Genomic DNA, 18,885 nt, shown 5'->3' on the forward strand with positions numbered 1-18,885 from the left:
GGCACCTGTGTCCCCGTGTCTCCCCTCACACGGCCCCCCGACATCCTTCTACTCCAGCTGCACCGCCCGCTCCCACCACCCCGCCACATGCCTGCACACGGGGCCCCCTTGCCCTGACCCCCTTCTCAGCACTGCCCACCCCTCCCAGCAGACCCCCCTGACCCTTCACAGTCCACCTGCACGACCCCCTCCTTTGTAACACCTCCCGCCGCATCCTCTCTCTGGCCCTGGACGTCAGCCACTCTCTCCCCAGGACATTTCCAGGGTCTCCAGCACAAGCCTCTATCTGTGTCTGTGTCCATCTGAGTCCCAACCTGGGAGCAATGAGCTTCCAGAGAGCGGCAGAGCCGCTCCGAGCTCACCTGTACTCTCTCAGCACCTGGTGCCCAGCTCGGGGTGGGCAGCTCCCCACTGTTCTGTCTCCTTTATGAAGGATGGTTTAAGTGACTCATGAGTGCTGGTTCGTCTACCTACTTTCAGAATAATCTTGGACAGACTGCCTTCTCTTCCTGGGTCTCAGTTATTTCTTTCTTGAAAAAAACAGGTGAATGTGGGTCTTCAGAAATGTCAGATCATGGCGATAAGGGGTCAAAGGCCACAGTGAACTGTGGACACTGATCTCTCGTGTGTGCGGTTCCGAGGACCCCACGGATGTCCAGTCCCTCACGTGACGGGACACGGTGTCTGCACACAACCTAGGCACGCTCTCCCGTGTTCTTTACATCACGTCTCGATTCTCAGAACGCTTAATACGGTGCAGACGCTATGTCACAGCCGTTACGCAGTACAGTTAGAAACTACGTGACGGTCACCGGCACTGGCAAAGTTTTGCTCTGGGGAACTTTCTGGAATGTTTTTCCTAATATTTTTGATCCACAGTTGGTTGAATCCATGGATATAGAAGGCAAACTGGACACATGACACTTACTGTTACCACAAGTTTAAAGAGAAAAAACGAAGGAGGGGATTATTAGAGAACAAAGACCAAAAACCTTCACAAGGTAATTATCGATTATATGAAAATGAAAGGCCGAGGCGGTGAGAGGCAGGAGGAGCTGAAACCGCGCTTGGCAAACCCCCAGGAAGGGGCACCTCTGCACCACTCGCAGCCGGCCTAGCGCCCTCCAGGCTCCCTCCTGCACCTACGGGCGGGCTGACTTCTGCTGGGTCCAGTCCCCACCTGGCAGCTGCCTGAGGGCAGGGGTTGTGTCCTAGGTACCTTTTTTCCCCAAGTGCTCAGCTCAGCCTGGCACATGGAAGGTACTTGGAAAATGCTTGATAAATGAAAAAAAGGGAATAAATAATAAATGGACCAGCAGTGCCCAGTCCCACACATAAAGCATTCCTAAAGACAGATAAACTTAGACTCTGCAAAATTAAAAATGGTAGTGAGATGTGAACAACAGACCACCACGCTCTTTAACATGAAACTGCATGAGACATTCATGTCCAGCAATGTATGTGCTGCATTGGTTTGTGATAAAACACATTTCAAAGCCCCTGAGTTCACGTCACTGCTTAGATGCAATCATCGCTGAGGAGTCTCTGACCTTGCACACTTATTCTATATTGGTTCCCTTCAGAATTGAATCCATAATCCAATAGGCCCCTAAATGTGGCTAAAACGTGTCACTTCAGGGCCCCCAAGAATTTCCGTATTTGTCTGGAGTCTCCTGTCTGAAAACTGCACCTTCTTACCCCAAGTATAAGCTTTTTTTTTCTCTTCTTTCCTTTTTTCTTATAAAATGCTATAAATACAGTGAAATCTTAAAATAACTGCATAGTTCAACAATGCAAAGTCTGCCTGGACTGAATCGCTGGCTGACGGACAGACAGTGTGACTACGTTGCTGAGTGAAAATCCTCCTTTGTCAATCCGCCTAAATATGGTGCCATAGAAAAGAGGGCTTGCAGAGGTCAGAGCACAGTCCCGGGAGGGTCAGCTTTTGTTCCAAGCCAGGCGCTGCCCCCAAATGGAAGTTCCGGGCTGGCCCAGCGGGGGCGCTGTGCACACATTTTCGCGGGTAACTGCCAAGGACCCGTCTCACAGGCGCCCCATAAAACATCAGGATAACCATTCTCTTACCAGGAAACGGAACCACTTTCTTATTCTTGCTGAGGTTCTTGAGAGATGCTGAAAAAAGAAAGAAAGGAAAACCCAGATATTAATACACCTACTTAGAGGTTTCCATCCTTTGAGATGGTGGTGTGAGACCTAGGCTAAAAGCACAAGGGGCATGCCAGCACGCAGAGGTGAGCAGAGGCGAGCAGAGGCGTTCAGGGCCTTTTCAGTGAAAGTGGGACCCTGCATCATGACACAGGAGGTCAGACCAATGTCATGCCACCCGTGGGCTCTGAGACTATGCGGCAACAGAATTTTGATCTTCTTGTTTCTCTTCCTCTAAGAAAAAGATCAGATTTAGTTTAGGTTGCTTTTATTTAGCTCCTCCCTCCTGCAGTGGGGGGTACGTGCTGGTATTCCTTCTCTCCATACAAGGGATCCCAGGGGGCCAGGGACTCTCCAGCCAGACCAGCAAACCATAAAGTGCACATGTTGGATGTACCCACCAACAATCAGAAAACGTCGCTCCGTTTCCACGGCAGCTGCTCATCAAAAACCTCAACAGTAAAGGGGAGGAAAATTACAATATTCAGTGTCCAGTGAAAAATGCTAAAACTAGAAATGCGAGATTTACACCAACACTTGCAAGTTACAAAGTGCTGGTACACACAAGCACAACGCAAACAAATGCAATAAAACTTCTGCTGATCCACCCGCTGAGCCTCTCATCTGACAATTCTGCTTTGATTTCAGGCATTTTAAAGTTCATGAGCATCTCTGCCAACATGGCATGGAAACGGTCATGCTGTTGCTGATATGTGCTCCTTAACACATCGGCATGCCAAGTTTCCGCTGACATAATTAACACGGAAATATTTTTGCTAATAAGCACTCCAGTTAAATTGAACTCAGGGGCCAAAAAGAACTAGACGGAGGCTGCTCTGCAGACCTGACATGTTGGCAAATTGAGAGGAAAAAGACATATGAGAGCAGCTGGGGGAGCTGCCGGTCATAAAGGAAGAAATCGGAGAAGCTGTTAGGAGAGATGATTGGAGAGATTAAACTACCAGCAACAGCAGTTGAGAGAATCTGAACGTTGGAGCAGAGAGGAAAAGGAATAAGAACTGAGATCTTCAAGAGAAGGCTGATTTCGTTGACAGTTGTGGGAGGTCAGAGGCCACCACAAACCACAACAGCTGGAGGAAATCAGAAAAACCATTGCCTCTGTCCACGAAGAAGCCCCCTGATGCCCGTGTTACAGTCGTGTGATTTGAATGTTCTGTTACGTCCTGTGTTCATTACTTGCTTCAAAACCTTGTCTCATCTTCACTCATTTTTGAGACTGCCGGAGTCTACTGCAGCTGCTTGTTATGAATTAAGATGTCAGGCTCAAATTTGTGAAAATGAATCCGATGTTTTGGTTTAAGCGGTAATTACTTTGTGAAAGTTAGAAACCCTAAGTTAGATGGCATTTAATTTTTGCATTTGGTAACAATTGTGTAGGCATCTGATTTCTCTGTGAGCGAGCCACATTTTTAAATAAATCAGCAAAGACGTTTACCAAGTCTTTCTGTTTTGTTGTTGTTTTAGTCGTTAAGTTGTTTATGACTCTTTCGCAACCCCATGGACTGTAGCCCATGAGGGTCCTCTGTCCATGGGATTTTCCAGACAAGAACATGGGAGTGGGGATCTTCCCAACCCAGGGATCAAAGCCGCGTCCACCATTGAGCCACCCAGGAAGCACCAAGCCCTTTTATAAATCAAATCAGAAAGTAGTTTGAGTTCACAGACTCTGACAGTGACAGAAGACCCAACCAGAGACCGAGAATCACAGATCAACATGGTGCGCTCTCCTGCAATTGGTGAGGGCCTTTATTCCTAAAATAATTCTGTTTTCTACATTCACACGTGCTGGTCATCACAGAAAACTTGGAAAACAGAGAATAGGCCCCCGCAAAATGAAAGTAAATTTAAGTCATAGACCCACCACTTGTTGCTTTAAGTTGTAACCTAGATGACGTCTGGAGATACAAAATAAGCACTTATCTCTGATTTTACGGCCTCAAGATAAACTCCGCGATGTAGACTGCTGGCTGAGAGGCGCGCATACTGCAAAGCGCCCTGCAGGAGAGACGACCCAAGTCACACCCTCCCAAGGACCCGGTCTCCAGCAGCCCTCTTCTTGAGTGAGGGCTGCTCACTCTGCCACACTCCTAGAAGCGGGCGCATTCCCAGGCCTTTATCCCTCCTCGCCCCTAAAACAATCTCAGCCTCTTTGCCATTCACATCTTGAGACTCTACTGCCCACTTCCCCTCCCTGGAGTAGCTACACCCTGCCTCCGGGACCAGCTTAGCCCGTGGTCCAGGGCTGTTAGCAGACTCTGGATGCAGGGGCAGTGCTTACTGTCCTCTGTCCCATGTAGCAAGCCGAAGCATCACTTTACATCGAAGTAAAGGATCACAGAATATCACTAAGCAGGTCTGTCAAGTAACCAGGGGATCTTCCCAACCCGGGGACCGAACCAAGGTCTTTGATGAACAGAAGGAAGCACCAGCTGGTTAGTGACTTTGGACTGCGCACTGGTGAGAACGGGCAGGGAGACGTGATGGTGGATGCACGGCGTTCACAGCACAAGGTTGGGGCCCGGACCACCGAGCCAATAGGAAGTGGTTGGTTTGTTTTCAGCTGTCCTCGTTCTTGGGTAAAACAAGGTGTGTATTCAGTGAAGTAATCGTCTGTGCGGCTAACCTCCTTACCTACAGAGCAGGGGTGTGCTCACAAGCCTACGCGGGAAGACAGAGCAACGGAATTTAGAACTCAGGCTTCCCTGTGGCTCAGCTGGTAAAAAAGTCCGCCTGCAATGCAGGATTCAATCCCTGGGTTCAACCCCTGGGTTGGGAAGATCCCCTGAAGAAGGGAAAGAGTGCCCACTCCAGTATTGTGGCCTGGAGAATTCCATGGACTAAGTCCATGGGTCGCAAAGAGTCGGACACGACTGAGTGGCTTTTGCTTCACTCACTGGGCCCCCACGGCTGCTGACTAACAGCCAGAGTCTTCAAAGAAAAGGTGGCTCCACCCACAAGGAAAGCCAAGTCAGCGCTTTAACCTCACTGTGTGCGGTGAGTAACTGATGACAGCTCCTGAGAGCAGAGGCTTATCCACCGGCCACCCGGTAGCAAGAGGAGGCGGCGGAAGGGGTCACTCTGGAGTGGGAGGACGTGAGGGCTGAGAGCCCTGAAACCCAGAGAGTCCCCTTCTGCTCAAGGTCGCTCCAATGAGGACCGCACACAGCAGGGATGTCCCCGAGCTTTACCCAGGGACAAGACACGAGAAGCATGAGAAGTAAAGAATAAACCTGGATGATTCATTTTGTTTGAGCGGACTGTTCCCACTAAATAAAGCAGTGTCGAAAGAGCACTCAGGAAATCACAGCACAGCAACGTGGGGTTTACGCTAGAGCCGTGTTAATCACACAGCCAGGCGGGGGGTCCCTGGTGGTCCAGGGGTTGAGACTTCGCCTTCCACTGCAAGCGGTGTGGGTTCGATCCCCGGTCAGGGGGCTAAGATCCCACGTGCCTGGAGGCCAAAACGTCAAAACATAAAACGGAAGCAAGCCTGGTGTCGCAAAGAGTCGGACATGACGGAGCGACTGGACAACAACACGCTGTAACAAATTCAATAAGGCCTTTTTAAAAAAGGCCTGGCAGTGGGGTCTATGGGGGTCTATGTCCCCACCTCCACCCAGAGGATCCTGTCTCCTGGGTCTCCTGGACCCAAACTCTCACCAACTGTTAGCAGCTTTTTGAATGATAATCAATAACAGGTCATCACAGAACCAAGCTAATTGATCTGTTTTTTTTAAATGTTGAAAATTCATCTTTAACCATTTCTAAATTGCCCGATTGACTAAAACCACAGCCTCCACGCCCCCCCCCCCCCAAAAAAAAAAAGGCCTCTAATGAAGCCTTTAAGCAGAGTGAGCATCTGGCCTGGCCCAGCTACAGCTCGTGGTTCTCCAGCTCACAGCATCCGAGGGAACCAAACAGCCAGGAGACCACTTGTGCAAAAAGGGATTCAGAAGCCAGGCCGCCTGGGGCCTGGGCAGCATGGTGCTGCTCCTGGGACTCTGCCCCAGGAACCGCGAGCTCCGAAGCAGAGAAGCGCAGGTGGAAATCACGGAGGGGAAAAAATTGATTTTTTTCTGATTGATTTTGATTCCTTTTCCACTTCCCAGTTCTCAAAAACAAACAAAAATAACTGCAGTGGAGCACAGCCAAAAGTTATTCTTAGTGAGAAGAGGTATTACTGCTTTGAATTAAACTTCAGGGACTTAAAACTGCCTTAGTCTCCTAGAAAAATGAAACTTGCAAACTCTCCCAAAAGGTGAGGCCCGCGCGCTTTGGAAACAGCGTGGCAGCCGGCAAGCTTCCGAGGCTTCCGAAGCGCGGATGACAGGAGCCGACAACAAGGATGGGCGCCAACAGCCACGAGCGCTCAGGAGGGAAGGCAGCGCCGTCCAAGGGAGGCGCGAAACAGGCTCACTCCCTTCCCCTACACAAAGCTTAGTGTGGGGCCGCAGCGATCTCCTGCAGCTCTGTGCATGGGTGAAACACCTCCCAGAGGCCTCTGAGGCTGTCCTTGAACCTCGGAGCTCCCAGGTAGAGCCCAGAGGCACTTGCAAACAAACTGGGGGGTGCGGGGGAAGGGTGGTCCTGACATCACTCACAGCCCCCTCATCGGGGGCTCAGGACTGGCATTATGGACAAGCCTACCCTAAGCCCCACTTCCGCGGCCACAGCCACGACCCAGCTCACCACCCCCCAGACCCAGCTCACTGCCCCCACCGCACCCAGCTCAGCACCTCCCCGGCAAGAGTGGGGAGGGGGAAGCGGGTGGAGCTGCTTGAACCCCCGCTGTTCCCACTATCACCTCTGCCACCAAGGACAAGACAAGCAATCGCTCTGATGCCTCCTCTGTAAAATGACAGTCGTCACCTGGCAAGGTGGTCAAAACGAAAATAATAACCAGTAGGAGATGTCTGTGTAGGAATTGTGGGATCCATGCATGTTTTAAAATTATTGTTACAGCAGATGGTTCAATACACATTTTATATACTTAAGGCTCCATAAAAGCCGACAGCATTTAATGGGTTTTTTTTTCAAGTACACAGGTCCTTGACTGCATGGAAAGGGCAGAGAGACTGGAAGGGATGATGGGGTGGACTCTGTCCATGGAGATGCCTCTCTGGGGTGAACTGTCACCTCGTGAGCATCCTTCTGTGGAAAATCGAATAGCAAGGAGGAGAGGCAGGGGCGTAGACACACCCTAAACTGCAGGCGTGTGTGAGTCACTTGGCTGTGGCTGACTCTTTGCAACCCTAAGAACTGCAGCCCTCCAGGCTCCCTGTCCATGGGATTCTCTAGGCAAGATTACTGAAGTGGGTTGCCATTCCCTTCTCCAGAGGATCTTCCTGACCTGGGGATCGAACCCTGGTCTCTTGCATTGCAGGCAGATTCTTTACCATTTGAGCTAAGGGACGTCCCTTAAACTGCAAGGACATGCTTATTTGTGATGCTCAGCAGGTTTCTTTCTGGCCACTAGGCAGTGACCTGGGGCCCACGTGGCTGTCAGCTCTCCTGTAGAGTAAATGCTACCTCCACCTTTTAAGACCTAGGGTCCACTTTATAAAAACCTCTCTTCTTGAAAACAGAATATCTTCTCTGATCACTTTACTGGCATTTATGAATGAGGACTTTTCTCTTAAGTTACCAAGAAGAGTAGAAAATGGAAAGGCAGACATTCCCCCACATTCAGTGGAAATCGTGGTTGAAAGATTTTGATTGTGGAGATACTGACAATTACAATGGAATTTTAAAATTGAAACCCAAAACATCACAACACAGGGTCAGATTGAGGAGCCCTGTCTCCCTGGATCTGTCGCTCCTCAGGATATAGGTGAGAAATAGCATGGAAGGTCGCACAACAAACTCTGTCTTGGAGCCTGAAACCACCGCCCCTCCCCTGACCCAGCCTAGCTAGGGACCCTCCGACTCCTGGCGGCTCTGCCTCTTGGGGCCTGACAAGACTCCATGCTCACCTTTTCCACGGGAAATCTTCCAACTGTTCCTTCAGCTCTCTTTTCCCTTCAAGGGCTCCCCCTGGGTTGGTTTAATCTGCGTTTAGTGTTCATCGTTCAGTCGAGTCTGACTCTTTGCAACCCTCGTGGACTGTGGCCCACCAGCCTTCTCTGTCCATGGGATTCTCCAGGCAAGAATACTGGAGTGGGTTGCCATTTCCTCCTCTGGTGAATCCTGCTGACTCAGGGGTCAAGCCCAGGTCTCCTGCCTGGCAGGCAGATCCTTTACCATCACAGACACCAGGTTTTACCACGTTTAAACGCTAAAGGAAGTCGGCTGTTGAGATGTGACGGGTGATCCCCTGCCCACCAGACGGGAGTGCGGGCTGACCCGCCTCCGTACGAGCTACCGGGGACCTCTTCAACCCCTCCCGTGGCAAACACGCCTCCTCCACCTTCCCACGGGGAACCACCACAGGTCCCCACACACGGAGCCCACGGGGAAGGGCGGGGGAGCAACAGTCCTGGATAATCCTGGCTACCGGCTCCTTTCACGGGACACGATCAATCACCACACCTCAAGGACAGGAGCCTGCAGGTGCTTTGTAGGGGGAATGACGTGCTCCGGAAGCAGGTACAGTCCTAAAGGAAAGTTAGTCCTTCCTGAAGGAAGTCAGTCCTGAGTGTTCACGGGAAGGACTGATGCTGAGGCTGAAATGCCAATACTTTGTTTGGCCACCTCATGCGAAGAACTGACTCATTGGAAAAGACCCTGATGCTGGGAAAGATTGAGGGCAGGAGGAGAAGGGGATGACAGAGGATGAGATGGTTGGATGGCATCACCGACTCGATGGACACAAGTTTGAACAAGCTCCGGGAGTTGGTGATGGACAGGGAGGCCTGGCGTGCTGCAGTCCATGGGGTCGCAAAGAGTCAAACGTGACTGAGCAACTGAACTGAACTGAAAGAGCATACAACTGAAAGAGCTGCTGCTGGCGATCTGAGCCGCGTTCAAGCCCCGGGGTGAACTGTAGGGCTCCACCCCCACCCCAGACGTGAGGCTTCAGACCTCAGAAGACACACCCTGAGGACTCCCCGGGTGTCCAGTGGTTAAGACTTCGCCTGCCGTTGCTGGGGGTGTGGGTTGGATCCCTGGTCAGGGAACTAAAATCCTGCATGCCTTGAGGCCAGAAAACCAAAGCCCTAAAACAGAAGCAATATTGTAACAAATTCAATAATGACTTAAAACAAAAAAAAGGAAGACACACCCTGGAGTGAGTTCTGGCTACAGCGTTACAAGTTCAGGAACCTAGGAAGTTCACCAGGGCAACCCTAGGAAGCATGCTCCCTGTCCATGCCTCAGTCTCCTCCTCCGTAAAATACCCAGCTTACATGATAAAAGACAAGTGGTTACGAACACATCCATCCTCACAGTCTGCAACACACTGCATCATTTAATACTGTGATACATCATTTCCTGCTCCTCATGGTTGATACGCTATACTAGAAGGCGTGGACAGGAAAATCTATTGTAAACTGCTTTTAAAACTACAAATATAAACCTTTATGATCATTAATGAATAGGTATGGAAGAAATTATAAAAGGAATTTCTAATTTGGTGGTGTTATTATTATGAGGCTTTATGGGGGCAGGACATAAGACCTTTGCTCTGTTGAGTGTTTCATGCATATTTTAACTATGTTTCAGGAGACAAATCTGACTAGCTGTTTCTAACAGGGTCTTACAGCATCCCCGCGCATGGCTGAATTATTACAGAATATACACATTTCTATTTCTTCAGCATCTACATGACATACCTTTTTTCTTTGTGTTGTGTCTTAAGGGAAACTTTTTCTTAAAAGACATTCGTGAATTGTCTTCCTGAAATAGAAACCGTCAGTGTTAGCAGCTGAAACTTTGTTCTCTGAACATAAGCAAGAGCCCTTGGGACTGGAACATTCAGCTACAACTGGATGCTGAGAACTGACGTTTGCAACAAAGGTCAGCCCGCCAGAGGTTGTGACACACGCAAAACAGTGACTGCCAAACCACACAGCCTGTGCTGGAAGGCCGCCCACCTCTCCACAGCCCAGCATGGGCCGGCCTTGCTCCGGCCCATGACCAGATCAAGGAAGCCCACAGGTCACCCTGGACCAGATAAGTTCCCGTAGTCCAGCTTCAGGGTCCAGCCCTTCTCTGTTGGACTCCATACTGGAGACCAGTACCTATGGACCCAGTTCACACTAATTCCCAAGTGTAACTGCTTTCCATGACCATCCTGTCCTTTCAAACATCCCCCACATCAGAATGGCCCGGCTTCACCTTGGAATGTAAAGAGCTGCAAAGAGAATCGCTCCCGTCCTAACAAGAAAAAGTCAGATCATCCACAGAATTACAACCATGAACTCATGGGAGATGTGGGATCACAGGGCAACAACCAGGCTGGAATCTCAGGACAGACAGACTCCTCCAGGAGAGGAAGGACAGAGCGCCGGCTTCCCTGGAGCAGAGCCCAGGAAGAAGAGAGCAGGACGGAGGGCAAGCGGATTCCAGCCAGGAGTCTCAGGGAGTGCCGCCGAGCGTGAGGGCATACAACCAGGGCTCCTTAGGTAAACGGGATGCCAAGGCAGACAGCACAAGATGAGCAAGGAGACACCTGCAGCAATAGAAACAAAGAGTTCTTAACAAAACTCATCAAAGGGACATGCCAAAGGAACACAGGAACCAAGCTGAAGGAACACCAATGGTCAAAACAGGAGCAACTGCCAACAGACCCGTGAAGATGCTCAGCATCGCTAGTCACCGGGGAAATGAACACCAAAATCACAGTGAAATACCACCTCACAGCTGTCAGCATGGCTAACGCCAAAAAGACAATAAATAACACATTTTGGTAAGGCTCTGGAGAAAAGAGACCCTCACACACTGTTGGTGGGACCGCAGTATAGTAACTCCTACCAGATGTAACCCATGTAAACACGGGTCTTTGCAGACCCCAATTATTGAAGCATATCAAGGGGTCCTGAGAATAAGTTTGAGAACCACCAGCCTAAAGTACCAAATCAAATCAAAATCTGGTACAGGACCACTTAATTCACTCAGCATATTACAAACAATAGATGCTTGTGCGTTAAGTCGAATAGTGGAGCCCCGAGTCCATTACCACTTTACACATCACATCTCCAAGACTGAAAATAAACTCAGTCACAGTTTTCAAGCTCACCATTTGTAAGGAGAATTTCCGAACTAGAATTAGGAAAAAGAAGTCACCAGCTTCACCGATCAAGACAGCTTTTTGTTACTTTTTAAATCTGATTCTTTATTTTTAATTACACATTCTCATATATAGCAAGCAAGAAGAGAAACCTTGCACTAAAAATACAGTTCTAAGTACTTCCCTGGTTGTCTGGTGGTTAAGAATCCACCTTCCAATTCAGGGACGCGGGTTCACTCTCTGGTCAAGGAACTAAGACCCCACACGCAGGAGTCCGCACGCTACGGCCACTAGCTTTCGCGCCCCAGAGCCCAGGCGCCGCAGCTGAGAACCCAGCCCCACGGCCAAGATGCCGAGTGACGGAGTGGAGACCCCTTGCGCCGCACGTAAGGCCCGCTGCGTGCACGTGCGAAGTCGCTGCAGTTGTGTCCGAGTCTGCACTGCAGAACTGTAGCCCACCAGGCTCCTCTGTCCATGGGACGCTCCAGCCAGGAGCACTGAAGTGGGCTGTGGTTTCCTTCTCCGGGGGTTCCCGAGCCAGGGGTTGAGCCTACGTCTCTTACATCTTCTGCTTGGCAGGCAGGTTCTTTCTCACTAGTGCCGCCTGGGAAGCCCCACAGACCTGACACGGATGAATAAATAAGTGCATTTAAGAACAAAACAGGCCTAACCCTCTTCCCACCCACTAGCTCCCCCTCCCCAAGCCCGCAGTCTCCGGGCCAGACTCGGCAGAGCGGCGATTCATGAATCGGTGACAAGTCCGCATCTTAGAGCATCTTCCTGTGCCTGAACACCGCAGCGTCTCCTAAACCTGAACAGACGCTGAGCACGTGGCGCTTCCTCACTGGCGATTGGAAATTGCTGTAAGATGTTTCTACTGTGATAGGGAAATTACCAAAACAGTATGGTATTGAAAGAAGCAAAGAGATGTTTCTATTTCCTCCTCAGTAGAACGAAAGACTGGAGAATGATCATTGTGGAGGGGGGAGCCTCTCAACCAGCATTTGAAGGTTCCAACAGTTCAGTTCAGTCACTCAGTCATGTCCGACTCTTTGCGACCCCATGGACTGCAGCACGCCAGGCCTCCCTGTCCATCACCAACTCCGGGGTTTACTCAAACTCATGTCCATTGAGCCAGTGATGCCATCCAGCCATCTCATCCTCTGTCGTCCCCTTCTCCTCCTGCCCTCAATCTTTCCCAGCATCAGGGTCTTTAGACCCAGTATATTCCGCGGACAGACGGCTAGAACGGGGAGTCAGTGGCTGGTCTAACACGGGTTTATTTACCAGGTACGAGTGTGTAGACTTTGTGATGCGTGTTTGGATGGTGCTGATAGAGAACACTGACTGTCACACGGGCTTCCAACACTGAGGATGGGGGGACGGATGCTTGGGAGGGCATTTCACTGCATCCAGATCAACACAGAGATTGCTGACATGCACACGTGTTCTGTGCCTGTAGGTCTCACCAATTTGTGAGGTGCGGTATTGAGTGTAAGGTGGAAACCCATTTTCTGATGTTTTACAACTTCCAAATAGCCTGTCTTTTCCTACTCATTTTATTCACAAGCAGAAATGTGACCTTTACTTATAGAACTGATTTTTGCCCTGCCACAGACTCCTCTCCTTCAAATATCAATATAGACAAACACTGAAAATGAATAAATAAGAAACACACCTTGACTTGAACCACTATTACACGGTCTCATGGATAGTAACTCTGTGTGAGCTCAACAGTAAACCTCAGCTTTGAATCCCAAGGACCCGGCTATTTCTTATCTTAGCTCTCTCTCAGGGAAAAGCTGCCAGGACCACAGAAAATACGTGGGATCAAGACAAAGCACCCCAAACAATCTCATTTGTTAATTCAACGTTCCTGCGGACCTTCCAGCCCCTCTCCTCTTCATGTTTCTGATTTTCTTCCCACTAAAACTACTCATGGAAAAGATAGTTTTTCTTCCAAAATATGGCTATTAATTTCTGGCAGCTAAGTTCTGAATTCACCTTCAAGCATCTTTCCAGAAAGTGGTTGGTACAGGCAGCGAATAAAGCTTTTCCAGAAATGAAAATTTTAAATGTTACTTTTTGCTTCCAAAAATTATATGTATGGCCCCGTCTACTTTACACAGGTCTAAACCCTAGGTTTTTTGGTCCCTTACAGAAACATTGTAGATGGACCACATACTAATAATTCTCATAATTAAAAGTAAGTCAGGGCCCTAACCATCATTTCTAACAGTGGCATAAACTCAACAAAAGTGTTTGGAGGGAGCCCACCGTGTGAAAAGACAGATCAGTTCATCTGTGTCTGTTTTGTTATCAAACATCAATTCAATACCTCCGCCCCAATAACGCAGAGCATTTCACAGAATATATGCCTGCAGCTGGGATGAAGATAAAGCACTTTTATTCAACAGTGAACATTTCTCTTTCTGCTTGAATCCAGAGGAATCTCCTATGTATAGAGGAATCCAAGCTTTATTTTTCTGAAGCTGCAATTCTCTAAATCTTTTAGTTCACCAAAGCCCAATTAGCGTTGGTGACTTACACTTAGCCTTTGAAACTCCACTGCCACTCAGTGCTCACCTTGCCTCTTAGGGGAGGAATAAAACACTCAGCTGTAGTGACAAAGTGGTATAAAATAATACAAGGGAAAATGGTAAAGACACTGGCAGGCAACGAATTTCAAAAATCAATTCATTTGGTCACAAAAATCCTGAGTCAGAGACAACGGGAGATCAAACACTCCCCAGCTTTATTGGCATTTCTGGCAAAGGGAATTAAATGAAATCCCTCTGCCGATTGCCTGATAAAGCAGATGACAAGGGTAAGTTACTGTTTCGGATTCGGTGTGCATTTTATTTCAGCAAGCTGCTTCAAAGGTGTTTTCATCAGTAGCTGCAGGCAACGGGAAATGCCTCACGTTCTAGGCCCAGCACTTAAGTGTATTCAATCACTTATATGTGATTTATGCCAATAGAGAGAAACTGCTACTTGATTTTTTAAAGGTGTTTCTGTCTTATCTCTCATTTTACAGTTACAAACATATCAAGTCACTTTTCTGATCTGATCTCATCAGCCCACGCAGCCCACATGAGGCAGAGCTACACACGACATTTCTTTCAAAACCCCTCATCCTAGGTTTTGATCCACAACATTATTTACTGTGGAGTCATAATAAAAAGAAAACCAAAATGCAAAACCGAACATGACTCTTTGAAAAAAAAAAAAGCACTCAACATTCATCAATGATAGACAATTTCTGTTCTCTACTGCACCAAAATTATCCACAGTGTTCTATTTTTATTCCAATTTTCTTGTTATTATGACTCTACCCATTTTTCAACCACAGGAAGACACTGAAGACTAAAAGCTATGAGAGGGCCCGATCTTTCTCAGCTCAGATTCTAGTTCTAGGAGGCCCAGGCTTGTTTTAAGAATGTTTTGAACAACACATGGTCCTTGGCAGAGAAGAAGACTGAGCAGAAGTCACGGCCCGACGGAAGGAACTGCCGCCTCTAAGGAAAAATAGAAGCCAGCATGCAAGAGAGAGCTGCTGAAAACCTTGCAAGCACACACGCGATAACTTGGGGGTAATCAGGGAAAAAATGACAGGAGTGAAATAGTATGCATAATTGCCAAAAGAAAGGGGCGTTAAGGAATGACCAAAAGGGTGACTGATGAGTTTCTTGGAAGAGGTACCTCATGAATTGATTAGAGACGCGGCTTTAGGGAAAGAGTGGAAGATCAGGCCAGAAGGGGAAACTTAGAAGTTACATTTCTTCAGGGGAAGGATGGGGGTCTGCCCTCCTCAGAAAGGAAGAGAGGATGCGGGGAGGGAAGCCAGCACCAGCGTCCTCCACGAGGCCGACACTGCACGCTCACAAAAGGCACGGCCAGGCCACCCGAAGATGCCCCTTTTTCTCACCTGGGCTGCTTCTAGTTCAGCACTGCTAACAGAACACTATTAACAGAACATTTTTGGACAAGAAGATCAAACTCTAAAGTCCATTGCACATGCAGAATCCAAGCCTTGCCCTTGACGAGCTTACATTAATTCCAGCCTAGGGCAGTAACCTACAGGCAAAATGACCCTCCGTGCTGCCTTGTCAGATCAGACCCCAGACGGCAGATTCTCAGTTTAGGCTTGTGTTCTAAATGTTCCAATTCATAAACATGAAGATTTTAACAGAACAAGCAACGCCCCAAGGAATAAATTTAAGTAGATGTGAGCTCTATTTACGTGTTGCTGGGGACTGTTTCACTTTGCTTTTCCAATGGGCTAAATTGCAAATGCGTTCAAGTCAGACAAAATCTGCTCTTTTTCCATCACGTTGACAGCACTTAATGCTCCAGAGGTTCTGAGGTCTGGTCCAGCCTTGCTTTTAACACATTTGAAGGGGCTTCAACTTGATCTCATCATACACAGTGAAACTGAAAGTCGCTCAGTCGTGTCCGACTCCTTGCGACTCCATGGACTACACAGTGCATGGAATTCTCCAGGCCGGAATACTGGAGTGGGTAGCCATTCCCTTTTCCAGGAGATCTTCCCAACCCAGGGATCAAAGGGGGTCTCCTGCATTGCAGGCGGATTCTCTACCAGCTGAGCTACCAGGGAAGCCCACATACATAATGTTGTCATAAAACATACAAAATGCACCTCTACATCTCCTATGTTTTATGTGATAAAACATCTCATAAATCAATGAATATATGTGTTAAAAATCTTATCTAGGAAGTGTTTTGTGATGGATAGCACACTTATTATCAAGTATACTTAATTTTTGAAGCCTTTGGGAAACTTTTCACAATTATCACTTATCTCCTTTCATGCTTTGCACCTAGTACCTGTCACTGTGGCAGCCAGTCTGGATGCCTGTCGGTCAAGAATTGTCACGTGTTCTGATCACGTCCTACGGAGCAGAAACAAGCCAGACCACCGACCTGCAGGCCAGAGCGTCCGAGTGCCCTCTGCCGGGGTTTGGTTTCAGTTATTATCAGCCGATACAGGACGGATCAGAGTGATTTCACATCTACTTAAAGTTTTAAACTTCAGTTTCCATTTTTAATGTATTACTGGATAAACTATACTATCCATTTAGAGTTGACCCTTGGAGCGGGGCTCGGGGGGCCAGTCCCGATGCAGATAAAAATCCGAGCGTAACTAGTCGTTGGCTCTCTGCACAGGGGGTCCCTCCCTGTCCGGGGGTCCACACCCGCAGCTGCAAACCAGCACGGGGCTCCTGCAGTGGGGGGATATTTACTACTGAACAGACCCGCATGTAAATAGGCCCCTGCAGTTCAAGGGTCGACTGTACTTCCCTAAGACTAATATTTCTTTATAATGACATATAGATCCAGTGAGAAATCAATAGAACATTTATTCCACTAAAAGAGAAGTAAAACTGCTGGTGTGAAATTAACTGATCAAAACAAGTGACACCCAAGACAATACCCAAGAAGTGAAACCAATGTTGTTCTGGAAGGACTCCATACAAGCACCTGATTGGTCTGTCATTTTGTGGGGGCGGGGTATTCTTTTTATGTGAATGGCAGCTTTGCTCAAAATGTTTGCATTTATTCCAAATAAATAAAATCACCATTCTGAAGTATATTGGAAAATAAATTCTGATAATATCCTCAATACTGACTCATAGTACTTGTTAAAATAATACTTTTCTATTATCAGCAGAGTCATGGTTCCTTTAATATGCTACATAAAAAAATAAACGGAAAATAGTCTTAAGAATATACACAAAAGTGAAAACAGATTCTAAACAGGAATTCAATGATTTCACTTTTTTCTTATTAGTATCTGCTAATAATTCTACAAGAACACTCAACTCTTTATAGTTTTGTAAAGTATTATTAATTTTAAAACATAAGATAGCATAGAAGATTCCATTTAAAAATACAATTAATGCTAACTATGAGTAAGGATGGAGAATGCAATGGCACCCCACTTCAGTACTCTTGCCTGGAAAATCCCATGGACAGAGGAGCCTGGTAGGCTGCAGTCCATGGGGTCGCTAAGAGTTGGACATGACTGAGCGACTTCACTTTCACTTTCATGCATTGGAAAATGAAATGGCAACCCACTCGTGTTCTTGCCTGGAGAATCCCAGGGATGGGGGATCCTAATGGGCTGCAGTCTATGGGGTTGCACAGAGTCGGACACGACTGAAGCGACTTAGCAGCAGCAGCATGAGTAAGGCATTGTATATGCCTGATGCTGACAAAAATGAAAATATAAAGTCAAATTCCCACTTCCAAGGACTTGAAACCTCTGCTAGAAACCACAATGAGACTGGAGAATAATAGTAATGACTGCTATAATTAACTCTCAACCCACTGTGTCAGGTTTTTTAAGAATAATTCTAATCTCCATACTGACTTCACAGGTTAGAAATTCCCAACTTTACAAAAAAGCTGGGGCTCAGGGAAGTGAAATTGTGTTCAGGACACAGTTTATACATGTTCAAGGTCTGCATTCTTCATCCACTGTGTTTGGTTAAACATTCTGATTAAAAGAGCAAGTAACACCTACACCAAACGAATGGTGAATTTCCCAGAGAATCACCGGACACTGAAAGCCAAGTGGATGTGACTTCAGTTTTTGGGGACATCAGGGCGAACACACACTGTGATCTTTTCCGCACAGGCTGGTCACTGAGGGGTCTTCCCTAAGGACATTCCAAAGGACAGAATGCTGGATAAAACTGATCACACTGCTTTTAACGAGAGAGCTAAGAGAGGGAAAACCCAGTGCCCACTTTCCAACTGGAAAACGTGTACTTTCATTATTTAGCTTCAACATAAATCGCATAAACCTCATTTTAAACATAAATATACTTTTCAAGAACTTTCAAATCCACTCTCACAATTGATTCTTTCGAGGAAAGTAAACCTGTAAATGTACGATAATCGTTGATTGAACGAATGGGGTTCAGAGAGGGAAAATTACTTAACAAAGGGCACTTGCAAATTAACAGAAACACCAAAACTGGAGTCTGGTGCCCTCTGACTCGGCTGCTTGTAGAAACACGTTCACACAAGGAACTGCAGCTCACGTGCGCCCTCTCCCCGAAGCTGTCAGGACGCTCCCACAATTGGCGATTTCTACTCATATACATAAAAAGTGTAGCATCAAGCATATTTCATCCACATATTCACTAATCCCAGAGGTTAAGCTGGTGATAAACTTCTGAACAACAGACTTGCAGCAGAGGAAACAGACTCTGAAACGTCAAGGGGTCTTCCCAAGGTCACACAGGGTGAGTGATGGATGAGCTGATGTGTGTCAAAGTTCAGGTGGCTTCCAGGTGCTGGTTTTGATTAGGTACCTTCCCAAATATTAGTATTTATGGCCCAAAGTACTACTATTTATGGCTCAGGTATTTTTTTTACGGAGTGATGAGGAGACTAAGCGAACTTAGGAATAAGTAAATAAATTCTTATGTACTCAGATGAAAATCATTATGATCATGTAATCATTTAACAAATAACGAGGAGACCTTGAGTCTACCTAGGAC

The 18,885-nt window shown here is 47.5% G+C and overlaps 1 protein-coding gene across 1 annotated transcript in view; it reads right to left on the minus strand.

Annotated features, from left to right (window-relative positions):
• The window catches only part of DCDC2C (doublecortin domain containing 2C), a 66,517-nt gene that overhangs the window by 1,518 nt on the left and 46,114 nt on the right, over positions 1-18,885 (minus strand). Inside the window, exon 11 of the mRNA XM_070795409.1 lies at positions 2,086-2,133. Within this exon, the coding sequence (XP_070651510.1) occupies positions 2,086-2,133 (48 nt within the window). The remainder of the gene's footprint in view (positions 1-2,085; positions 2,134-18,885) is intronic.

The sequence above is a fragment of the Bos indicus genome, chromosome 8 (assembly GCF_029378745.1).
Source record: "Bos indicus isolate NIAB-ARS_2022 breed Sahiwal x Tharparkar chromosome 8, NIAB-ARS_B.indTharparkar_mat_pri_1.0, whole genome shotgun sequence".
Classification (NCBI taxonomy): domain Eukaryota; kingdom Metazoa; phylum Chordata; class Mammalia; order Artiodactyla; family Bovidae; genus Bos; species Bos indicus.